Source organism: Micromesistius poutassou (genome assembly GCF_964030765.1).
Source record: "Micromesistius poutassou genome assembly, chromosome: 5".
Classification (NCBI taxonomy): Eukaryota; Metazoa; Chordata; class Actinopteri; order Gadiformes; family Gadidae; genus Micromesistius; species Micromesistius poutassou.
In genome coordinates this window covers 1,695,174-1,715,155 of record NC_140275.1, presented here as the reverse complement: position 1 = coordinate 1,715,155, position 19,982 = coordinate 1,695,174, and the positions used below count along the sequence as shown (strand labels likewise).

Here is a 19,982-nt window from a genome sequence, read left to right as displayed (position 1 = left end):
TAACATCTACTCAAACAAGGTGGAAGTTAAAATGTAATTGTTTATTTTCCGACTCACATCAAACTTTGAAGTCATTTAAAAAGTGTGTTTGTTTTGTTAATAAAAAAACATTATTATACCATGGTTTGATATCAATTGCAACGTTAATCCTATATTTGGAAAATCAAGCTGTGATTTGAGTAGTGAGAGAAATGAGTCGATCGTTAGACTGATGGTTACTTTCCGCCCACGTTATCATCCGCACAATGCAAGTGACAAACATTGTGTTCTTCAAAACATTTCTCGACAACATTGTCTCTCACCAGTTGCAAATACACACACACAGACAGTGTGTGTGTGTGTGTGTGTGTGTGTGTGTGTGTGTGTGTGTGTGTGTGTGTGTGTGTGAACATTGTGTTCTTTCTACTATTATTTTTCATCAACATCTCTCACCAGTTGCAAATAAACTCAAGGGTTATTTTGTACTGTCAGAGCACAGAGCGTAAACTGAAGAGAGGAAAACTTCTTATCCTGCTCAAAACTCAACCTCTGGGACAGACGACAGCATAGTGACTAATACCTTTAGGACGTTTTCCAACCTTTAGTAAGTTATTACCACGGTGAGTGGGAGCAGTATTTTCAGGCAGCACAAAAGACTCAAAAGTACATCTTTCTCAAGTATATTTTTGGTATTGACACATCTTCAATGAATTCAGTCCAAACGTTAAACAAAGCAGCACCAAAGCCTCAAAGCCCGGCCCTCCTTAGCATCAACCCATTCCTGTCAGACGATACGGCGTCACACGCTCAAACATACAAAATATTACACTCCTCCTCAAGGGTGATATCGTTTACAATTCCGTCATTTGAGATTTGTTTTGTATTCAATAGCTTTCAAGAAACATAATTACCAAACATATACTTTTTTAGAAAAACTTTTCGTAAAAAAAAAAGAAAGAAACATTCATGGTCATCTCTTTACGATACATTTATCAAACAGAGCGGTTTCATCAAGGCATCTGTATCAGAAGGTATTCACCTCTCCCTGCAGTTCAGGTCCACCTCGTTCAGGAAATGGAGGGAGCTGGTGGGGGGTGGGGGGGGGGTGGGGGCGGGTCTGTACAGGTCTAGTACTGTCAATCGTTTCCTGAGTTGAATGGAAATTAATTGGTTTCTTAACAGTCTCACACACACACACACCCACCCACTCACAAATACACATACAGGCGCGCACACACACACACACACACACACACACACACACACACACACACACACACACACACACACACACACACACACACACACACACACACACACACACACACACACACACACACACACACACACACACACACCCACCCACCCCCCCCCCTACCTACGCCCCGGCTACCACCCAATGCTCCAAAAAAAAACCCCTCCCCCGTTTTGTTGGAAAGATTTTTGGATAAAGATATGTACAGAAGGGAACGTCGCGACGCTCCAGAGAACACGGAGACGAGACGCAGCGCACAGCCGCTCTCCCTTATCGTTGTTCAGAGCAATGCTAGTGAAGGGACCGCTTGGGTTCCTCCAGGGCTACAAATGCACCGTAAACACACACACACACACACACACACACACACACACACACACACACGCGCACAAAAGACATTACAGCAAAAAAAAAAAAATAATAACAGTGTACAAAAAGGAACAAGACATCCTACGTGTGAAGTGTAAACATATCAACAATCTGCTACAGGTGAGTCGTAGGCTCCGCCCCCCGGCCACGCCCCCCCCCCGGCCCACAGACCCCGCCCGCTGGGGGAGGGGAACACCGTGTCAGGTACAGATGCAAGCGGCATGCACGTCCTCATGCCTATGTAGAGTCCCCAGGGGTCGCTGCTATACGGCTCCGGCATGCTGCGGTGTGTGTGTGTGTGTGTGTGTGTGTGTGTGTGTGTGTGTGTGTGTGTGTGTGTGTGTGTGTGTGTAGGGTCTCAAGGTAAGGATGGAGGTGTGTGGTGGGGGGGGGTTAAGCGCTGCAGCTGTGGCGATATGCTGAGTAATTACCAAAGAAGGAATAATAAAGATGCATAAAAATTGATGAGTGTGTGTGTGTGTGTGTGTTGATCCAGACGGATCAGTCTGTCCTCTAATAGTGCTTGGCTGTGTGTTTCACTTGGAAGGGAAACAGAGAGAAAGCGCTGGTAGGTAGTAGAGCCGTAGTGTGAGTAATGCACAGGACTGTGTGCACTGACTTATGCTGTCAGACCACGTGTGTGTGTGTGTGTGTGTGTGTGTGTGTGTGTGTGTGTGTGTGTGATATATAGTTCAGGGTTTAGGGTTTCCTATGAGTACGCAATACTGCCAGAATGACATCGCATAGACAATGTGCAGCAACATGGGGGGGGATGGCCAACGCCAGGTGTGTGTGTGTGTGTTTGTGTCTGCTCGTGTGTGCGTGTGTGTGTGTGTGTGTGTGTGTGTGTGTGTGTGTGTGTGTGCGTGTGTGCGTGCGTGAGTCTTCTGTTCATATGTCCATGTAGTCGTCCTCCCCCTCCCCCTCTTCGTCCTCGTCCTCCTCCTCCTCCTCCTCCTCCTCCTCCTCCGACTCGCTCTCCAGGGACGACTCCTGGCTGGAGGTCTCCTGCACCTCCAGGACGGGCTGGCTCAGAGAGTCCTTCTTCACCGTGGCCGCCGACTGCGAGGACAGGATCACGTTCTGCACGGGAGCGGACAGCAGGGGGCGCAGGTGAGCCGCGTTTAGGACCAGGGAGCTTCTCTCTGTCCGTCACGCGCTCTCCCCCTCCCTCCCTCCCTCCCTCCCTCCCTCCCTCCCTCCCTAACAGATCTGCCTCTCTGCAGAATGACCATGACAAAATGCACGTTAATTAGATAATTGATACTACTTAAATATTTATAGTACTTAAAAATAGTACTTAGCATCGTGTAGCATCTTATCCTAGCTATCTTTGTTGCATACGGGACTTGACAGCGATGTATTGTTGTTTCTCTTTCTTCAGAAAAATGTACTCATTGTAAGTCGCTTTGGATAAAAGCGTCTGCTAAAGATCCTAAATGTAAACGTAATATATATATTAATAATGAAAATAAGCTTGTTAATGAGTTAATTTGACCGACACAGTGGCAGCAATCGTACAGAAGAGGATTAGGGCCACGTGTGAGTTCTGACCATAAAGTCAGAATTCTGAGATTACAGTCAGAATTAAAAAAAACTGTTCTGACTTTAATCTCAGAACAAAAACAAAAAAATAAATAAACACACACGCGTGGCCGTGATCCGGCCGGGAGGACGGCCGGCGTGAGGCACCCACCTTCAGCCGCTGCTTGGTCTCCTCGGAGATGCTGCCCTTGGGGGAGAGCAGGGTGGGCGTGGGCGGCGTGACGGTGATCTCGGGGGGGAACTTGGTGACGGTGGAGGGGATGAAGAGCTTTGGCATGTTGGGGGGGACCCGGGAGCGGACCCGGCCGGAGGGGTCCACCAGCCTGGAGGGGTCCAGCCCGGAGTAGTGGTGCTGCTGCTGGTCTGTAGGACACACACAGGACACACACACACACACACACACACACACACACCTTTAATGAGAGTCTTTAAAGTGTTTGTTCCTCAGAATGGAGTGTATGAAAACACAGCAGGATGCCAAATGACCCGAATCAGAACCGTGGCGGCACAAAACATGTTCCTTTTAAAAGCACACAGAGTGCTCCGTCAGACAACACACAGTAACTAGGACAGGCCGGATAAAGAAGTCATTATGGTCCTCGTTAGACTTAATGGGGCTTCAGACACCGTTCCTTCAACAATGCTTTCACAAATATCAGACCGTCACGTCCCCTTCAATATGAACCCTCAGACAACCAGACAGGCACAACACTGACTGACTGTGTGTGTGTGTGTGTGTGTGTGTGTGTGTGTGTGTGTGTGTGTGTGTGTGTGTGTGTGTGTGTGTGTGTGTGTGTGTGTGTGTGTGTGTGTGTGTCAGACATGTGCTTTTGTACATATCTTTATCTAAAGATCTATTGGGGGGGGGCAGTAATGTTTTTTTTGGAGCATTGGGTTGCAGCGGGGCAATGGAGTCTGTGTGTGTGCGTGTGTGTGGGTGCTCGTGTGTACGTGTATGAATGAGTGTGAGTGAGACCGTGTGAAACCAATTCATTTCCATTCACCCCCCCCCCCCCCCCCCCAGCTCCCTCCACTTCCTGAACTGCAGGGGGCGCTGAATATACAGACTTCCTCCTGGAACGCAGCTACTGGATAAACACCGCAAAGAGGTGACCTCTGTCTGTCTGTCTGTCTGTCTGTCTGCCTGCGTGTGTCTGGGGTCGGCTTAGCTAAGGAGGTAGAGCAGGTTGACTTGTAACCAGAAGGTTGCTAGTTCGATCCCCGGCTCCTCCTAGTGTCGAGGTGTTCCTGAGCGAGACACTTAACCCTAACTGCTCCTGACGAGCTGGCTGTCGCCTTGCATGGTTGACTCGGCCGTCGGTGTGTATTGACCGTTGTAAGTCGCTTTGGATAAAAGCGTCTGCTAAATGCCCTAAATGTTAATGTAAATCTGCGTATGTGTGTGTGTGTGTGTGTGTGTAGCTCCCTCTCGGTGTGTGTCTGACCTGGGCCGGTGGCTGTTGTGCTGCTACAGGTGGGGGTGGGCTCCTCGTGGAACCAGCCGGTGACCGGGTCCAGGCCCGGGGACACGGTGGCCAGCTTCATCCGCTGGCACAGGTGGGTCTCCTGGAGCCGGTAGGATGGGCTCTCGGGCTCGCGGCCCTCCTCTGGGGACACAACGGCATCCACGTGAACGTTAGGCTGGGGCAGGACGCTCTCACACACACACACACGCACACACCTCATTACTTAGGTCGCACTCACACTAGGCAAAGTTGCCCTGTACCGTACTAGAGTACGGTTGCCTCTTGTACATATAGGTTGCGTATCCGTGTGTGCGTGTCGGCTCATTAGCATCTGTACCGCGGCCTGAGCACACCTCTCCGAAGTGTACTGAGGCCACAGGATTTAACTGTACTTGAGTACGGATGGCGTGCTCACACTAGCCAAACGATCTAGACTTTAGGGGGCAAACGTACTCGGGCACGGTGCAGATGGCCTAGTGTGAGTGTGCCCTTATTAGTACTGTAAGAAAGTGAAACCCCTTCTCACTTCCAGCTAAAGGACTGTTGTACTGGTGTATGTTGTATTGGTGTATGTTGTACTGGTTTATGTTGTACTGGTTTATGTTGTATTGGTGTATGTTGTATTGGTGTATGTTGTATTGGTGTATGTTGTATTTGTTTATGTTGTACTGGTTTATGTTGTACTGGTTTATGTTGTATTGGTGTATGTTGTATTGGTGTATGTTGTATTGGTGTATGTTGTATTTGTTTATGTTGTATTGGTGTATGTTGTATTGGTGTATGTTGTATTGGTGTATGTTGTATTGGTGTATGTTGTACTGGTGTATGTTGTATTGGTGTATGTTGTATTGGTTTATGTTGTATCGGTGTATGTTGTATTGGTGTATGTTGTATCGGTTTATGTTGTATTGGTTTATGTTGTATCGGTTTATTTATACTTCCGATGCAGTAGGGAGCAGTAGTTACCCACATCCAGCCTTGGCCAGGAAATGTTCCCCCCTGGTAAATGGTACGGCCTAACTGGCCTTGATTGGTCCATCTGGGACTAATTAGGTGGCTTATTTAAGGGGTGTCGCATTGTGTGTTTGACGCGACGCCAGTACTTACACATTTCTGTTATGCTAAATTATGCCATGTTTAGGCTAGAGTAAATTGCTAACAGCTTTTCTTTTTGAAAACATTAATTTGTATTTCGGAACCGTTGATTTAGTTTGTTTATTTATTGTTGGGTCTGTTTTTGGAAGTGAATAAAACTGGAAATAAAATAAAACTTTTTTGGAACCGCCCCTCGTTTTTGCCCACATCCTGAATACGTGAGGAGACCACGTCGGCCCTTCACATTTGGTGGCAGTGGTGGGATTGGTACTTCACAAGCACTCATTATTTATTACCACTGTTTTAGTTTCTCTTATTATTACTATTATTATTATTATTATCATTTATTATTGTGATCTATGCTGCTACTTATTTTTTCATATTTTAATGAATTATCTCATCTTATCTTTATTCACTTTATCTTGCATTGTTGCTGCTATGTGGCTGTTGAGGAACAAAGCCTAAGAATTCTTGCTCTTATCTTCTTGTGCAATAAGATGCAATAAAAGTAATTCTGATTCTGATTCTGGTTGAGCTTCTCTGGGTCTTTTGTCCTGGGGGGCGGCACTGGATGCGAGGGAGTATTCGGGAGACTGTTTTCATCCATCCTGGACGTTACACGGCCCACGAACCGACAGAAGTCCCAGCGAGTTAGCGACGTTAAGTATGACGTCACCCTCTGCCATTTAAAAGGTCAAAAAGTGGTTTCATGTGGTCACAAATACAAAAATACACAACTAGGGCGCCCTCTCTTGGTGGAAAACTGTAACTGCAGTGCAACTTCATTGGGGTGGATGCTCTGTACGGGGCAAATATATATAATATATAGATAAAATATGTCAGAAGAACAAGTAGATCAAAAATAGATGTGGAGAAACGGAAAATAATTCATGTGGTAATATTTGCATGCATGTACATGGAAACCTACATGGGTATTTATCATCGGATGTAATCCGTGATGTAGTTCACAGATAAAACACACATAAACCTGGTCGGTAAACACAAGCCTCTGGTCCCCAACCGACACACGAAATCACACACTAAAGCCATCGAGTCGTCCCCCAACGGGCGCTAATGTTGTTCTGTTTTAAAAAACACAATCAGGGGAACTGCACCGTGGCAGACACGACGTGGAGATTGAATGAATCATTTTGATTATCCTAATGATGGTATTTCCTCAGCGAGCCAGACTCTCCCTGCGCCTCCATTTCGGTTGCCTAGGAAACTGTCATAGTACGTCGCATCGCCGCGTCGCGTGTGTGTACACGTGTGTGCGCATCGAGTGCAAGCGTGCACACACACACACACACACACACACACACACACACATATAAACACACATGTATAAAACACACACACACACACACACACACGACAGATCTCCGCCGTCTCTCAACCATTGAAGGACCTCGTTAAGAAAAAAAAAAACGCAAACCAGACGACAAGCAGTTCCCTTGAACACGGGTTTCTCATTTCCCCCCAAAACCCTTGAAATAAGACTAGAAACAGCCAGCCAGCATTGGGGTTTCTCTGTGCTATAACGTGACCAGGAGATATCATCCATTATGCACATGGGTGTTTTCTGGTCAGACGGTGGGGGCTTCAATGTGATTTATTCAACAGGCGCCCGCAGCTCTCCTGTGACGGCTGTTAAAAGCCTCTGGTGAAGAAAAAAGGAGATAAAAAAGTGTAACGACCGACACTTCGTCAACAGCTCTCACGTTACCACGGACTAACGACGACGGGCCGGGGAGAGGGACGGACGGACGGACGGACGGACGGAGCCGGAGATGGAGCAGAACATTACGAGATGGGGATTCTTCTAACGAGTTTGTGGGCTCAAAGGGGAACTGACCGCAGCACAAGCTGGAAAAAACCCATAACCTCGTAGGAACAAATGGTTATGTGACCGGGTTATGTGGACCGAGTGGTGGAAAAACTAACACAACAGACGTGCACCCCCTGTGGGTCATCCAGACACCCGCATGAGACCACTCACGCATTCCACCAGCTCATCTCTCCATCTTCTTACTGACACTGCATGGACGTCTCCCCAACTTCAGAACAGAGGCCTTCTGATGTATACCACGGCTTAAATAAACTAACTATAGTTTAGTTCTACTACTAGTTAACGATCACTATACTACATGTTATATATAAACTAACTCCAGTATAATTCTCCTAGTTAGCGGTCACCACACCACATGTTATATATGAACCAACTACAGTATAGTTCTCCTAGTTAGCGGTCCCACCTCCACACCGACCGGCCTCGCGCTGTGTACCTGTGTGAGGCAGGAAGGCCATGGCTGCTGCTGTGGCCTGGTGGCTGGGGGCCCTCCGGGGCAGCGGCTGGTCCTGGTAGCCCGGGGCCAGGGGCCGGGCCAGCTTCCCCGGGGGCTCGTACAGCGCCCTGGCCTGGAGCTCCTGGACGCCCAGCGGGTGGCAGGACGCCCCGTGGCCCAGGGGCAGCGGCGAGGGCAGGGCCCCCGGGAAGAAGAGGTCCCGGTGGTCCTTGGCGAACTTGGGCGTGGTCGGGGCGTCGGAGGCAGACTGTTGGAGGAGAGAGAGAGAGAGAGAGGGAGAGGGCGAGAAGGGGAGAGAGGGAGAGAGAGAGGGGAAGAGAGGGGGAGGGAGAGAGAGTGAAGGGGAGAGAGAGGGGAAGAGAGAGAGGGAGAGGGAGAAAGAGAGAGGAGAGGGAGAGAGTGAAGGGGAGAGAGGGAGAGAGAGGGGAAGAGAGAGAGAGAGAGAGAGAGAGAGGGAGAGGGGGAGGGAGAGAAAGAGAGGGGGAGAGAGAAAAAGGCAGAGATTTAAAAATTGGGTTTTGGGCTGAGAGTTCAAGGAAGGATGTTATAGGTGTGTTATCTCCATGGTTACGACACACGCCGACATTGTGATGGCCAGTGGCCCTCAGACGCCGCTGGCATTCGACGCTGAGCGGAGAGGTCACAGAAAGGTTGGCAGACACTGTTAAAAACATAGGATTGAACTATTTCTTATTTTAGTAACAGAGACTAAATGGCCTGAGACTAACTATGTCCTATGCTGCCGATCATACAGAGACATATTACCATGTTCATTATTTTTGTAAAAAAGGTTCACTGGCCCTTTAAACAGATGTCGGTTACATCTGGATTCCAAAGGACTCACCACACACCTTGTTGCCGTGGCGGCGGGTGAAACCCACCGCCGATGCCAGCACTACGCCCCCCCCCCCCGCCCCCGCCCACCACTGTTCAACTTTCCCACGGTGTCTCCCACGGAGACCACTTGTGCACACAAGGGCTACATACACAACCTGTGGCACCAACCCCCCCCCCCCCCCGACGCTGCCATGGCAACTCAGAGGTGCAGCGTCTAAAGGGAAATGCTTTTTGTACTTTACGCTCCTTTTCCCCTGGTAAATATAGTAACCGACTGTGTGTGTGTGTGTGTGTGTGTGTGTGTGTGTGTGTGTGTGTGTGTGTGTGTGTGTGTGTGTGTGTGTGTGTGTGTGTGTGTGTGTGTGTGTGTGTGCGTGTTTTTGCGTGCATGTATGCGTGTTTGTGCATGCGTGGGTCTTTTGATCCTGATTCATTTAGCCACATGCATTGCCCCAGACCTGAGCCCTGTGTAAAGACACTCGGGCAGGAGCAGTTCATTTAGAGTCCAGGGGGAGACGTGAACGTCTCCCCCAGCGTCACCGGAGACAGGACGGCTCGCTGTTGAGCTGCGCAGATGTTCAGAGACAACACACAGAGGTTCTGCTGGGGAGGGGGTCCACAGCCAGGAACAGCCATGCGATGTTAACAAGCCTTAACTAACAGGCCCGCGTCTGCATGGGCTTATAAGGAGGTGTTCCAATGTTCCAACACCCTCGTCTCCTGACAAGGTTCCTCCCCGCTGATGGGGGGGGGGGGGGGGGGGGGGGGGGGGGGGGGAGCTCCTTGTCATCTGCTGGTGATGGAGCTTCCCCTGGGTTTGTATTCCTCACGGCGTAGAGACCCCCAGGAGACAGGCAGGGAGCTGGCTTCCCCCAGAGCCTCAAACACATCAGGCAGTGGCAGCAGCTCTCAGTCACTGCATACCCAGAGAGAGAGAGAGGCAGAGAGAGAGGCAGAGAGAGAGAGAGAGAGGCAGATAGAGAGAGAGAGAGAGAGAGAGAGAGAGAGAGCGAGAGAGAGAGCAAGAGAGAGACAGAGCGAGAGAAAGAGAGCAATAAAGAAAGAGAGAGGGCAGGAGCGAGAGAGAGAAAGAGCGTAAGGGAGGCTTAGAGCAAGAGCGAGAGAAAGCGAGCGAGAGTGAGAGCGAGAGAGAGAGTGGGAGCAAGAGAGTGAGAGAGAGAGAGAGAGAGCGCGGGAGCAAGAGAGTGAGACAGAGAGAGCGCAGGATCAAGAGAGTGAGAGAGAGAGAGAGCCTTCCAAGAAAACTTTGATGGTTCCCAGCTCATGAATTATACAGGAGCGCCTCAGCCAAGATACAAAACAAGTCATTTAGAGGCCCGGGCGTCCAGGAGGGCGTACCTGGGCGCCGTAAGCAGCTGTCAGCCTGTCACTACCTTGATTGTTCCCTCAACTAGAAATAAGACAAACCGCTGGCAGTCTGGCAGTCTGGCGGTCGCACGGTGAAATATCAACGGCACGCTTCCCTCGCAATTATCGGGATGGAGCGGGAACATCGCGCCAAGTGCGCGGTGGCGAGATTAAATCTGTGGTTTGCTTATCAGTGGAAAAGCGTGGCTGCGTGGGAGACTTAATGAAATTGTCTGCCCACATAAGATGGAAAACAAAAGCCTTCGGGGAACAACGCGGACCTCTGGCGTCTCCGGCTTGAGGAAGACAGACGCAGGATGTATTTTGCGTCATGGGCGGTACATCTTGTCTCGTTGGACGACGTGGGGACAGATCCGGCTGTCAGAAGACACCTGGTCAGGATGGCATGTTTCTGTCAAGAGTGAAATGAAAATGCAAGAAAATGCAAAAGTTGCATGTGAGAGGTGATGAATGCGGCCAAGAAGTCGAGTCCCTGCCCAGAAACGAACCCTTAAAGAAGGGAGGGGGGAATTAATGGCGACGACCTGTGAAGGAAGCTGCAGGCAAAGACTTTGTCATACAGAAGCTCTGAACTCTCTGATCTGAAAACCAGAGTGGGTGGAATATATCTGAGAAAAACATTTCAAATCAAATGAGAGTGCGCGCGCGCGCGCGCACACACACACACACACACACACACACACACACACACACACACACACACACACACACACACACACACACACACACACACACACACACACACACACACACACACACACACACACACACACATCAATGCAAAGTGTTGAGCACAATTTGTCAAAGTCAAAGCACTCAGCGCCCCACCCCCACCAATCCTTTTGTGCAGCTGGAAATACATTTGGGCTGCCGTCAGATGGCTTGTCTGGAGTTCGTCTTGCCGGGGCTCCCAACCGCACTCGGGGCCCGGAGTGTAAACACACTCAGACGGAAAGCTGACGGCCAACCCTTCCAGGATGCACAGCTCCGACTCTCACTCCATATTGCATTCACTGCACCTCAAAGGAAGAGAGCTTCACAACACAACTGAGAGAGCTTCTCATGAAGAGAGCTTCACAACACAACTGAGAGAGCTTCTCATGAAGAGAGCTTCACAACACAACTGAGAGAGCTTCTCATGAAGAGAGCTTCACAACACAACTGAGAGAGGTTCACAACATCACAAAGAGAGCTTCACAACACAACTGAGAGAGCTTCACAACATCATGAAGAGAGCTTCACAACACAACTGAGAGAGCTTTACAACACAACTGAGAGAGCTTCTCATGGACAGAGCTTCACTACACCATGAAGACAGTCACAGCACCATGAGAGAGCTTCACTGCACCATGGAAGGAGATTCACAGAAGTTGGGGATCGAAAACAGAACCTTTCGGAAGGTTCTAGAGGAACAGAGAGACAAATTCTACTTCCTCACTAGTTAAAAGAAGAGCATGTGGTAGTCTCTGCGTTGTTTGCAAAACACAGTCTGAGTTGAAACAGAGCAAGTGATTGTGATTGGTCGGTCTATCTCGTACCGGGCAGAATTATTTGTGTGCGGGAGGGGAGCCGGACCTTATCTGCAGAACAAATGAAACATGTGCATCGTCTGGTTTCCCAGTCAAGTGCAGGGCAGGTTGTGAATTGAATGCAATGATACCCAATTGACTTCAGGTAAGATTACCCTGGTTGTCAAAGCCTTGAACCAATCCCAGCCCATCTGATGAAGCTCTTCACTCTGCACCGAGGCCACTTTTCACTGGAGTCAGCACTTTGCATTTTGAATCATAAGTATCTGAAGAAAACCCAATCCACTCGGAGCCCCATCAGCCTCAGGATTCATTCCCTCTCTCCGAGGGTAAATCTAAATCTTGGCAGACTCTCTCTGGAGAAGTCACACTATAGGACAACGGTACAGAAGCCATTTTGGATGCAACAAAAAATGGGAAGGGCACTGCAGCCAATCAGCTGATGAGCTCATCTTTGGGCTCCCAGCTGCTGCCCCCCCTCCCCCCCCGGTTCCACTCGACAGCAGAGTGGAAGATTTTGGCCGTCATGCCTTAACTTCAACCTCCGAGTACAATAGAGCATACCTCCAAGGCACTGCGGCGCAGCAGCCCTCGAGTCTGTCCATTAGTGGCCCAACTCTGTGTGGATGTGTGCTTCAGTGAAGAGGAGAACACTATTTTCTCTAAAGAAATTACTTTTGTGAACGAAAACAAACAAAAAAAAAGGGCCGGTTCTTTTACTGTAGATGAACTGCATTGCCGTACTGTGTTTTAATTGACTACATTTTAGATAAAATCTCCTGACTCTACAGTGTGTGTGCAGTGTGTGTGTGTGTGTGTGTGGCAACCACATTAACCAAAACACAATTTACCACAAAGAACATGAGGCTAATTCCGCCCCCTGTTCGCCCACCTCATCAGCGATGTGTGCGCGTGCGCACACACACGCACACGCACACACACACACACACACACACACACACACACACACACACACACACACGGCTGGTAAGAGTGCATCTGTGTAATCTTAAACCTCAATGTTGTAGTGCCGCGTTAATAGAATAACTACAGTCACAAGGATACATCAGAAGTATTACCCGGTTATCTCATTCAGATATTATTTGCAGGTAGGTCTGTATATCCCCATAGGGAAGTGTGTGGTTGTGCGACTGTACAAATAAAGGAATCATAACTAAAGCAGCGATCGTCTGACTCCTCAATTGTTTTACAGCTTCTTCTTTCTTCAAAATGACACAATCAGTGGCTTGTATCCAACCAATAGCAGCCCACAAGAGAAACACATACAACAGTTTTCCAGTCAGAAGCTTCACAGAGCGGTGATGCTTATGTTACAGCAAGTGTGGGGGGGAAGTTGAAATTAGACAGTTCTGTGTGGTACATAAGTGTCACGATTACTAAAACACCCACAGCTACCGTGGATGAAACACTGGTCTGATGACTGTGTGGGGTGGGGAGACTTGAGATTCATCTACCTGTCTCTGGGCAGATGTGGCCAACTGAAACTGGCAGAACTTGACAGCTTGGTCCAAGGCTACGTCCTCATCCACCTGAGAGGGAGAGAGAGAGAGAGAGAGAGGGAGAGGGGGAGGGGAGGGGGAGAGGGGGGAGAGGGATGGGAGAGAGGGATAGGGAGAAGGAGAGGGGGCGAGAGAGGGAGAGGGGGAGAAGGGGGAGAACGAGAGAGGGAGAGAGAGGGAGAGGGAGAGACAGAGATTGTGCATTACAACATTGAATAACATAAAATATAAATCTATATCGTAAAAGATTGCACAGAGGTTTGTTTTTCCTTCCTTTCCTCCTTCCGGTTGTTAAAACCGGTAAACCAGGAGGAACAGTACAGTAGCAGTGAGTTGATTAAAACGAGGTGTTGTGCTGACCACGGCAACATGGCCGTGCTCCGTTGCTCGTTCTAATGTGTCTTTGGAGAACGATGAGGGAGACTTAGGTTGACCAGATTCACCCAAACTGCTGATTGCTAGTCTGGAGCGAGCAGGAGAAAAACATTGATTCATCACTTCATACGGGGTGTGTCGGCAAAAAAAAAACGAGAAAACACTGGATTACATCAGCCTCATCCGTGGCGAACACCTCGGGAGCGAGCTGTATTTGCAAGCTACAGTGGAAATCTACCGCATCGTTAGTCAGGAGAACCGTGGCTGTATGCTGACCAGCTTGGGGTCTATGCGTGCAGCGGGCTGAACGTAGCCTTTCGCATCTCCTCCACACTATAAACCCAGGCCGGCTGTGTGTCCTCAACAGACCCTATAGTTCCGGCCAGCGATGACATCTGCACCAATTAAACACGTGCAAAAAAATGATACTAGAAAAACGCAGGAGTACAGAGTTCCTAGCTGCAGCGTGGGGGTCGGTCTTCCGCCTCGCTATCGGACACATCACAGCCCCCCGATGTCGTGACCTCGGCGGAGGGGACCCCTGAGTGCGGGGCACGCCTCCTCCCGTGAGCGAGCGGTGGAAGGCCGACGTGAGGGTGCTGTCAGCGCCGGCCCTCAGGGGGGCCCTAGGAAGAGCCGAGGAGACAGAACAGCGGGCGGGGGGGGGGGCAGAGTCAGGCTGTCCGTTCATGGACGCCCAGGAGCTGTTGTCTGTTACAAAGCCTTCAGGGGCCCAGGAGCTGTTGTCTGTTACAAAGCCTTCAGGGGCCCAGGAGCTGTTGTCTGTTACAAAGCCTTCAGACGGACAGGGCAGTAGGGGTGGGAGGACACTGAGTGGCTCCGTGGAGAGTCTGGTCTTATTTCTGAGGTCAGGTGGACAGAAGAGGCAGAACGCGACGATCCCGTGTGTGTGTGTCGTTTTATTTCTACTATCCGTTGAGTTGTTTTCATGTCGTTCTTTGCGCATTCGGTGTCTGAAATGTCGCATGCCTTTTTTTTTTTTAATTAGGGCTATTTTTACCGTGACCGTCCTGCTCTTCTGCGGTGACAGCTGACTTTACCGTCTGGCATTAACAAAGATCATCTTGTATAATATCAGATATAATACTTTGTTTTGGGGCAATTTTGGAGAAATATCCGAATGGCTTTAGACGGTTAAGAGAGCTGACGCCAACAAACAAACATAGTCTCTCGCTGGGGTGTGTGGGACCACATGGGTCTATAGTCATCCCCTGAACAGGAGGAGGAGACAGACAGCGGAGCCCGCTGGCATGTTTCCTCTCGGCCCGCGGGGCTCTGTCGCGGCCCTACAGCCGCTAGAAGCCGCTTCCTGCGAGGGCCGTGCAATTTATCTAACATTGATGGTGATTTGGACTTTTGGGTCAAACGATCTCCAAACTAATATAAATCGAGTTGAAACGATTTAGAGAGAAAAGCTGAATAGATGCGTCACACTCAAAAGTATCGTTTGAATAATCGTGATTTCAATATTGACCAAAATAATCGTGATCATGATTTCTTCCATAATCGAGCAGCCCTACTTCCCGCCTTCTCACTGTTCTCTTCCCCGCCCCCCCCCCGCCACCTTCTGCCTACTGGCTTCACTTCCTGTTCCCACCCACCCCAGCTGCAGCCTCATCACACACACACACACACACACACACACACACACACACACACACACACACACGTCATAACACTGTTAACATCTAGAGTTAATTTGAGACCAATGCAATTGCAGGCATCCCCTCCTAAGAAATGCCGACCATCATTCAGACCAGTACAATTTGACTTCCAAAACGCTGAGCTTAAAATATCCTGTACCGTAGTCAGCACTTGGTTTCAAATGAAGCGCCACAAGAGCACTTGCACAAAAGCTGTTATACAATATTTTCTTGTTGCCAGTGTTAAAATATATTTAAAGGAAAATGTAATAGGAATTTGTGAACGTTTTGTTTGCTAAGGCCTGTCCATGGTCAGGCAGAGCACTGATTGGTAATCTTGTAATTGCGCCCTGTTTGAAAAGTTTGTTACACTTCAATAGTAAAATATAGGATGTGTATCATCAGTTACTGTTGGAAAAATATTTGTGATCTATTCGCCACAGATAGAGTTGTATAGTCTGATAGTTGTATAGGGTTGTATCGTCTGGTGGTTACTCACTCTCTAGTGTACATTTGGTTTAATGCTGTGGCGTTACACCCCAGTGACTTCATCTTATCACCCGGGCCCTGCATTCAGCGCATTCAGTTTCAAATTGAGCTAAGTTTCAAGTTGCTCCTGAGTTGCTCACCCCCCCCCCGCCCCCCTCAACAATCCCGTCCGCCCGCAATCCCGTACCCCCCCCCCCCCCTCAACAATCCCGTCCGCCCGCAATCCTGTCCGCCCGTACCCCCCCCCTCCCCCCCAGAGTCTCACTCCGGCCAAAAACCAAAAATCATCCTGCTTACGGGCCCGTCGTTGGCTTGTTACGCCACTGGTGTAATGAAACATTGTGTAGGTTATGCAGAATAATGAATAGAACGCTATTTGATATATTGTTGCCTGGCGTGTGTGTGTGTCGGATTGGGACAAGATGTGCAGGAGCATGTGGAGCTCTTTCCACCTATCAGTTTACTAACGTGCAAAGGGTAATTACTCAAGCGATGAGTAATTACACAACCTTACTACTGTCTGGAGGTGTCAGCATAACGGATGAGTCATTTTGTAACCTCGCTGTCTCCGCGCGTCGGAGAACGAGGATACGATCACTGGGGACACGGAGGAGGGCTCTGCCTTACAATGAAGACACACTGCTAATTAACTCTGCGGAATGCCACTAAATAAGTGCCTTATTTGTTAGGTGCAGCAGCATGAAACGCTACGACACGACGTTGGTGTTGTATATGAAGAGACAACTGGGGTCTCCTGCCAACCATTAATTATCTCTCGTTCAAAGCCAATATTTTTGTTATTCTGCCAAGTAAAACGTTAAAGATACCCATGTGATGGTATTTAAATGCGATCGACTCATGAATAGACTCATGAATAGTGAAATAGGCTTACAATTGCAACATTGTCTTCCATTTTCAAACGCTTTTAACTCTTCAGTCACGAGTACAAAAAAAAACTCTGTCCTAGAAACATACTCGAAAAGAACAGTGTGGAACATTTTCTTCAGCAGGCAATAAACGGCAGTGGAGTGAAACGTGCACGGCCCGCGCTCGTAAAGTGGTTTCATGTGTGCGGCGTGCACACACCGCGCTACCTCTCCCTCCCCGTACCTGTTTGATGAGCATGTACGTCTCCGACATGATCTTCTCGATGCGCGCCAGGTCGTAGGTCATCACCTTCTGGCCCTGCTGCCACACCCTGTAGGCGTCCAGCAGCAGTGTTTTACCAGACTCCACGTCTTCCAGGAGCTTCCTCTTCCTGTTGGGCCTCCGCAGCAGACCCTGCTCCGAGGGCCCTCCGTGGGCCCCCACGGGCCCCGGGGCCTTGGCCCCTGGAGCCTGGAGCAGCTGCTGCCTGCAGCTGATGCTCAGCTCCTCCAGGGAGAGGTCTGCAGTCCGGCTGGCCTCCGTCCCCTTCTCCCCGGGCTCCGCCGGAGCCCTGGGAGCCTGGGGACCCGGCGGGTGGCCCTGCGTCTCCGTGAGAGCCGAGGGCCTCCTCCAGTGGCCAGGGTCCATCTCCATGGGCTCCTCTGGCCCCTGGGGCCCGGGGCCCATGGACGAGGGCGCGGCCTCCGCCATCGCGGGCTTGGGTTCCAGGGGCTTGTCTGGCTTGTCCGGGCCCGGCTGCGGTGCGCCGAGCTGGGCCCGGCCGGAGGCCTCGCAGGGCCCCGTGTCGGAGGGGCCCTCGGTGAGGCCGGGCTTCTTGGGCAGCGTGTGTTGGCCGTCCTCGGCGCCGGGCCTGAGGGTGGAGTCTGCCGTGGTCATCTCCCCCATGGAGGGGGTGGGCAGTTTGGACGGCTGCTCGGTCACCTGGAGTGGGAGTGGGGGTGGGGGGGGGCACCAGAGGTGTGTTAGAGGGAGTGAAGGGAGTGAAGGAGGTATACAGGAGTGTGTGTGTGTCTGCTCTCTTACCCCGGTGAGGCTGTCCAGGCTGTCCTCCAGCACCTTTACTGTGAGGAAAAATGCACTCTTGGCCAAAACCTGGCGATCCACATCTCGCAAATATTTCCTTAAAACAGCAAACAGACAGAAAGACACACGCGCAGAGACACAGAGAGAGCGACAGAGACACACAGAGAGAGACAGAGACACAGAGAGAGAGACAGAGACACAGAGAGAGACACAGACAGAGACACAGACAGAGACACAGACAGAGACACAGACAGAGACACAGAGAGAGACACAGAGAGAGACAGAGAGAGAGAGAGACACAGAGAGAGACAGAGACACAGAGAGAGACAGAGACACACACACACACACACAGCGAGAGAGAGACGTTAACACTCGGTAGAACAGACCCAGAGGTTACAACAGTGCGGCGCCGGGGGGAGTGTGCGTCTTACTTTCCCTGGTCGGGGTTCCTCTGGAGCATGAAGGACACCTTGAGGAGCGTGTCGTGGTCTTTGAGCTGAGACAGCACCTCCAGCAAGAGGACGATGGAGCGGTTCATATGAGACGCAAAACTGCCCGGCCGGTCAATCTCATCCACTGGGATTCGCCAGATGCCTGGAGGCGGAGTCAGAGGGAGGCGGAGCCAGAAGAGGCCAGAGAGAGAGAGAGAGAAAACACAGAGAAACCGATTTAAAGAGGGAGTGAATCACCGGGTTTCCTCTGCGTCGGTGCGTTCTGGTCGCCCCTGACAACAACATGGCGCCGACATGTGCTTTCCCGTGGCCTTGTGCGTTCCCCCTCCAGCTGCCGCGGTTACAGCTGTCGTTTTCAACACATGACTCACCGACCTGAACGCCGTCCAACGGCCGTAATGATCCGTCCGGATCAATCTAACCGGTGCGGGCAGCGGGCACGGGGGGGGGGGGGGGGGGGTGGGGGCGGAGCCACGTTGACAAACCCGGCTCCGCGATTGGTTAGAAGTGCGACAGGTCAACGGTGACCTTTCACACGTGAGGCGGGAGTGAGGAGGGGTTCGTTATTTTCGTAGTGTGCGGGTTACCGCGGTAACGCGCCTCCGGGGTCACAGACACACGACTGGCCGAGGAAACTAACGGAGAAAATGAGGAGCCAGAGAGAGGCCATTGGGTGACGACAGCCCTAATGAGACGAAGGAAAGACGTGGAGATCCTTAAGACCGCCTGTAGGGTGTGTGGTGTGTGTGTGTGTGTGTGTGAGCTGAACATGTGTGTGTGTGGGGGGGGGGGTTCTGCTAGCACAGCACTGTTCCTGGTGCTTTTCCAACAGCGGTGTGTGTGCGTGTGTGTGTGTGTGTGTGTGTGTGTGTGTGTGTGTGTGTGTGTGTGTGTTGTGTGTGTGTGTGTGTGTGTGTGTGTGTGTGTGTGTGTGTGTGTGTGTGTGTGTGTGTGTGTGTGTGTTTTCTGGGAGGCACCCCCTGGCTGCCTCATTAGAGCTCTGTTCTGTCTGGCTTCGTCAAACCGTTAGGAACCACCAAGGAAGCAAAAGGAAAAACAATCTTCGGGCAAAAAAAAAGAGAACATAAAAAAAGCCCGCGGGGCCCCTTCCACCGTCCCTCGACCGGGGCCCGCTGTAGAAACCACGGCAGCGAGCGCACCGGGTTCGACCTGCCGGCCGATCGATGCTACCTGTTTGCTGGGGGATTAAGGAAGATGTGTTTGTCTTTTAAGAAGACAGAGCACAGAGCAGGCTGACCGGAGAAGCGTCCAGGCACCGGGCGTGCGGCCGGGGACGGCTTCGCAGCTCCAGCGTATTGATTGTTGTCGAGTGGGCAGAAGGGCGACTCGGCTCGGCCAAGAAGCGCTTCTTCAAAGGCAGGACTATCTACCGCCACCGCCGCCGCCGCCTTCACCCAGGGAAGACCTCCCCTGGGTCTCAACCATTCCCCCAAAACAAGTCCAGAACAGACCGGGAAAAACAGGACCAACTATGACATAAACCGCCACAACCACGGTTCCCACTTTGAACAAAGAGGAAACCGGAGGGGGATGGATGGTCGATCTCCGGGGCTCCTCCAGGGACAGGGGCCCCCCTCGCGGCCTGGTGCCGTCCTCCAAGCGGACCGGAGGCGTAGCGAGCAGAGGACTAATGTCACGCAAACGTTTTCCCAAACAAATCCCTGTGCGACCCGCAATCCGGGGGAGTTCACCGTGTCCTCGCTTTTCCTGATTCCCATCCCTGACGAATCACGCGGCAGCCCAGCCAAAGCCTGGTGGCCCGGGAAGGGGCTTTAAACAG

At 50.8% G+C, this 19,982-nt stretch overlaps 1 protein-coding gene across 1 annotated transcript in view; it reads right to left on the bottom strand.

The window, feature by feature from the left end:
* Positions 1 to 569: 569 nt before the first annotated feature.
* Positions 570 to 19,982, bottom strand: part of cabin1 (calcineurin binding protein 1) — a 40,891-nt gene continuing 21,478 nt past the window's right edge. Inside the window, 8 exon segments of the mRNA XM_084468894.1 lie at positions 570 to 2,686; positions 3,300 to 3,511; positions 4,594 to 4,755; positions 7,995 to 8,262; positions 13,246 to 13,320; positions 16,929 to 17,627; positions 17,730 to 17,826; positions 18,161 to 18,378. Coding sequence (XP_084325020.1) covers positions 2,495 to 2,686; positions 3,300 to 3,511; positions 4,594 to 4,755; positions 7,995 to 8,262; positions 13,246 to 13,320; positions 16,929 to 17,627; positions 17,730 to 17,826; positions 18,161 to 18,378 — 1,923 coding nt within the window. The 3' untranslated portion in view covers positions 570 to 2,494.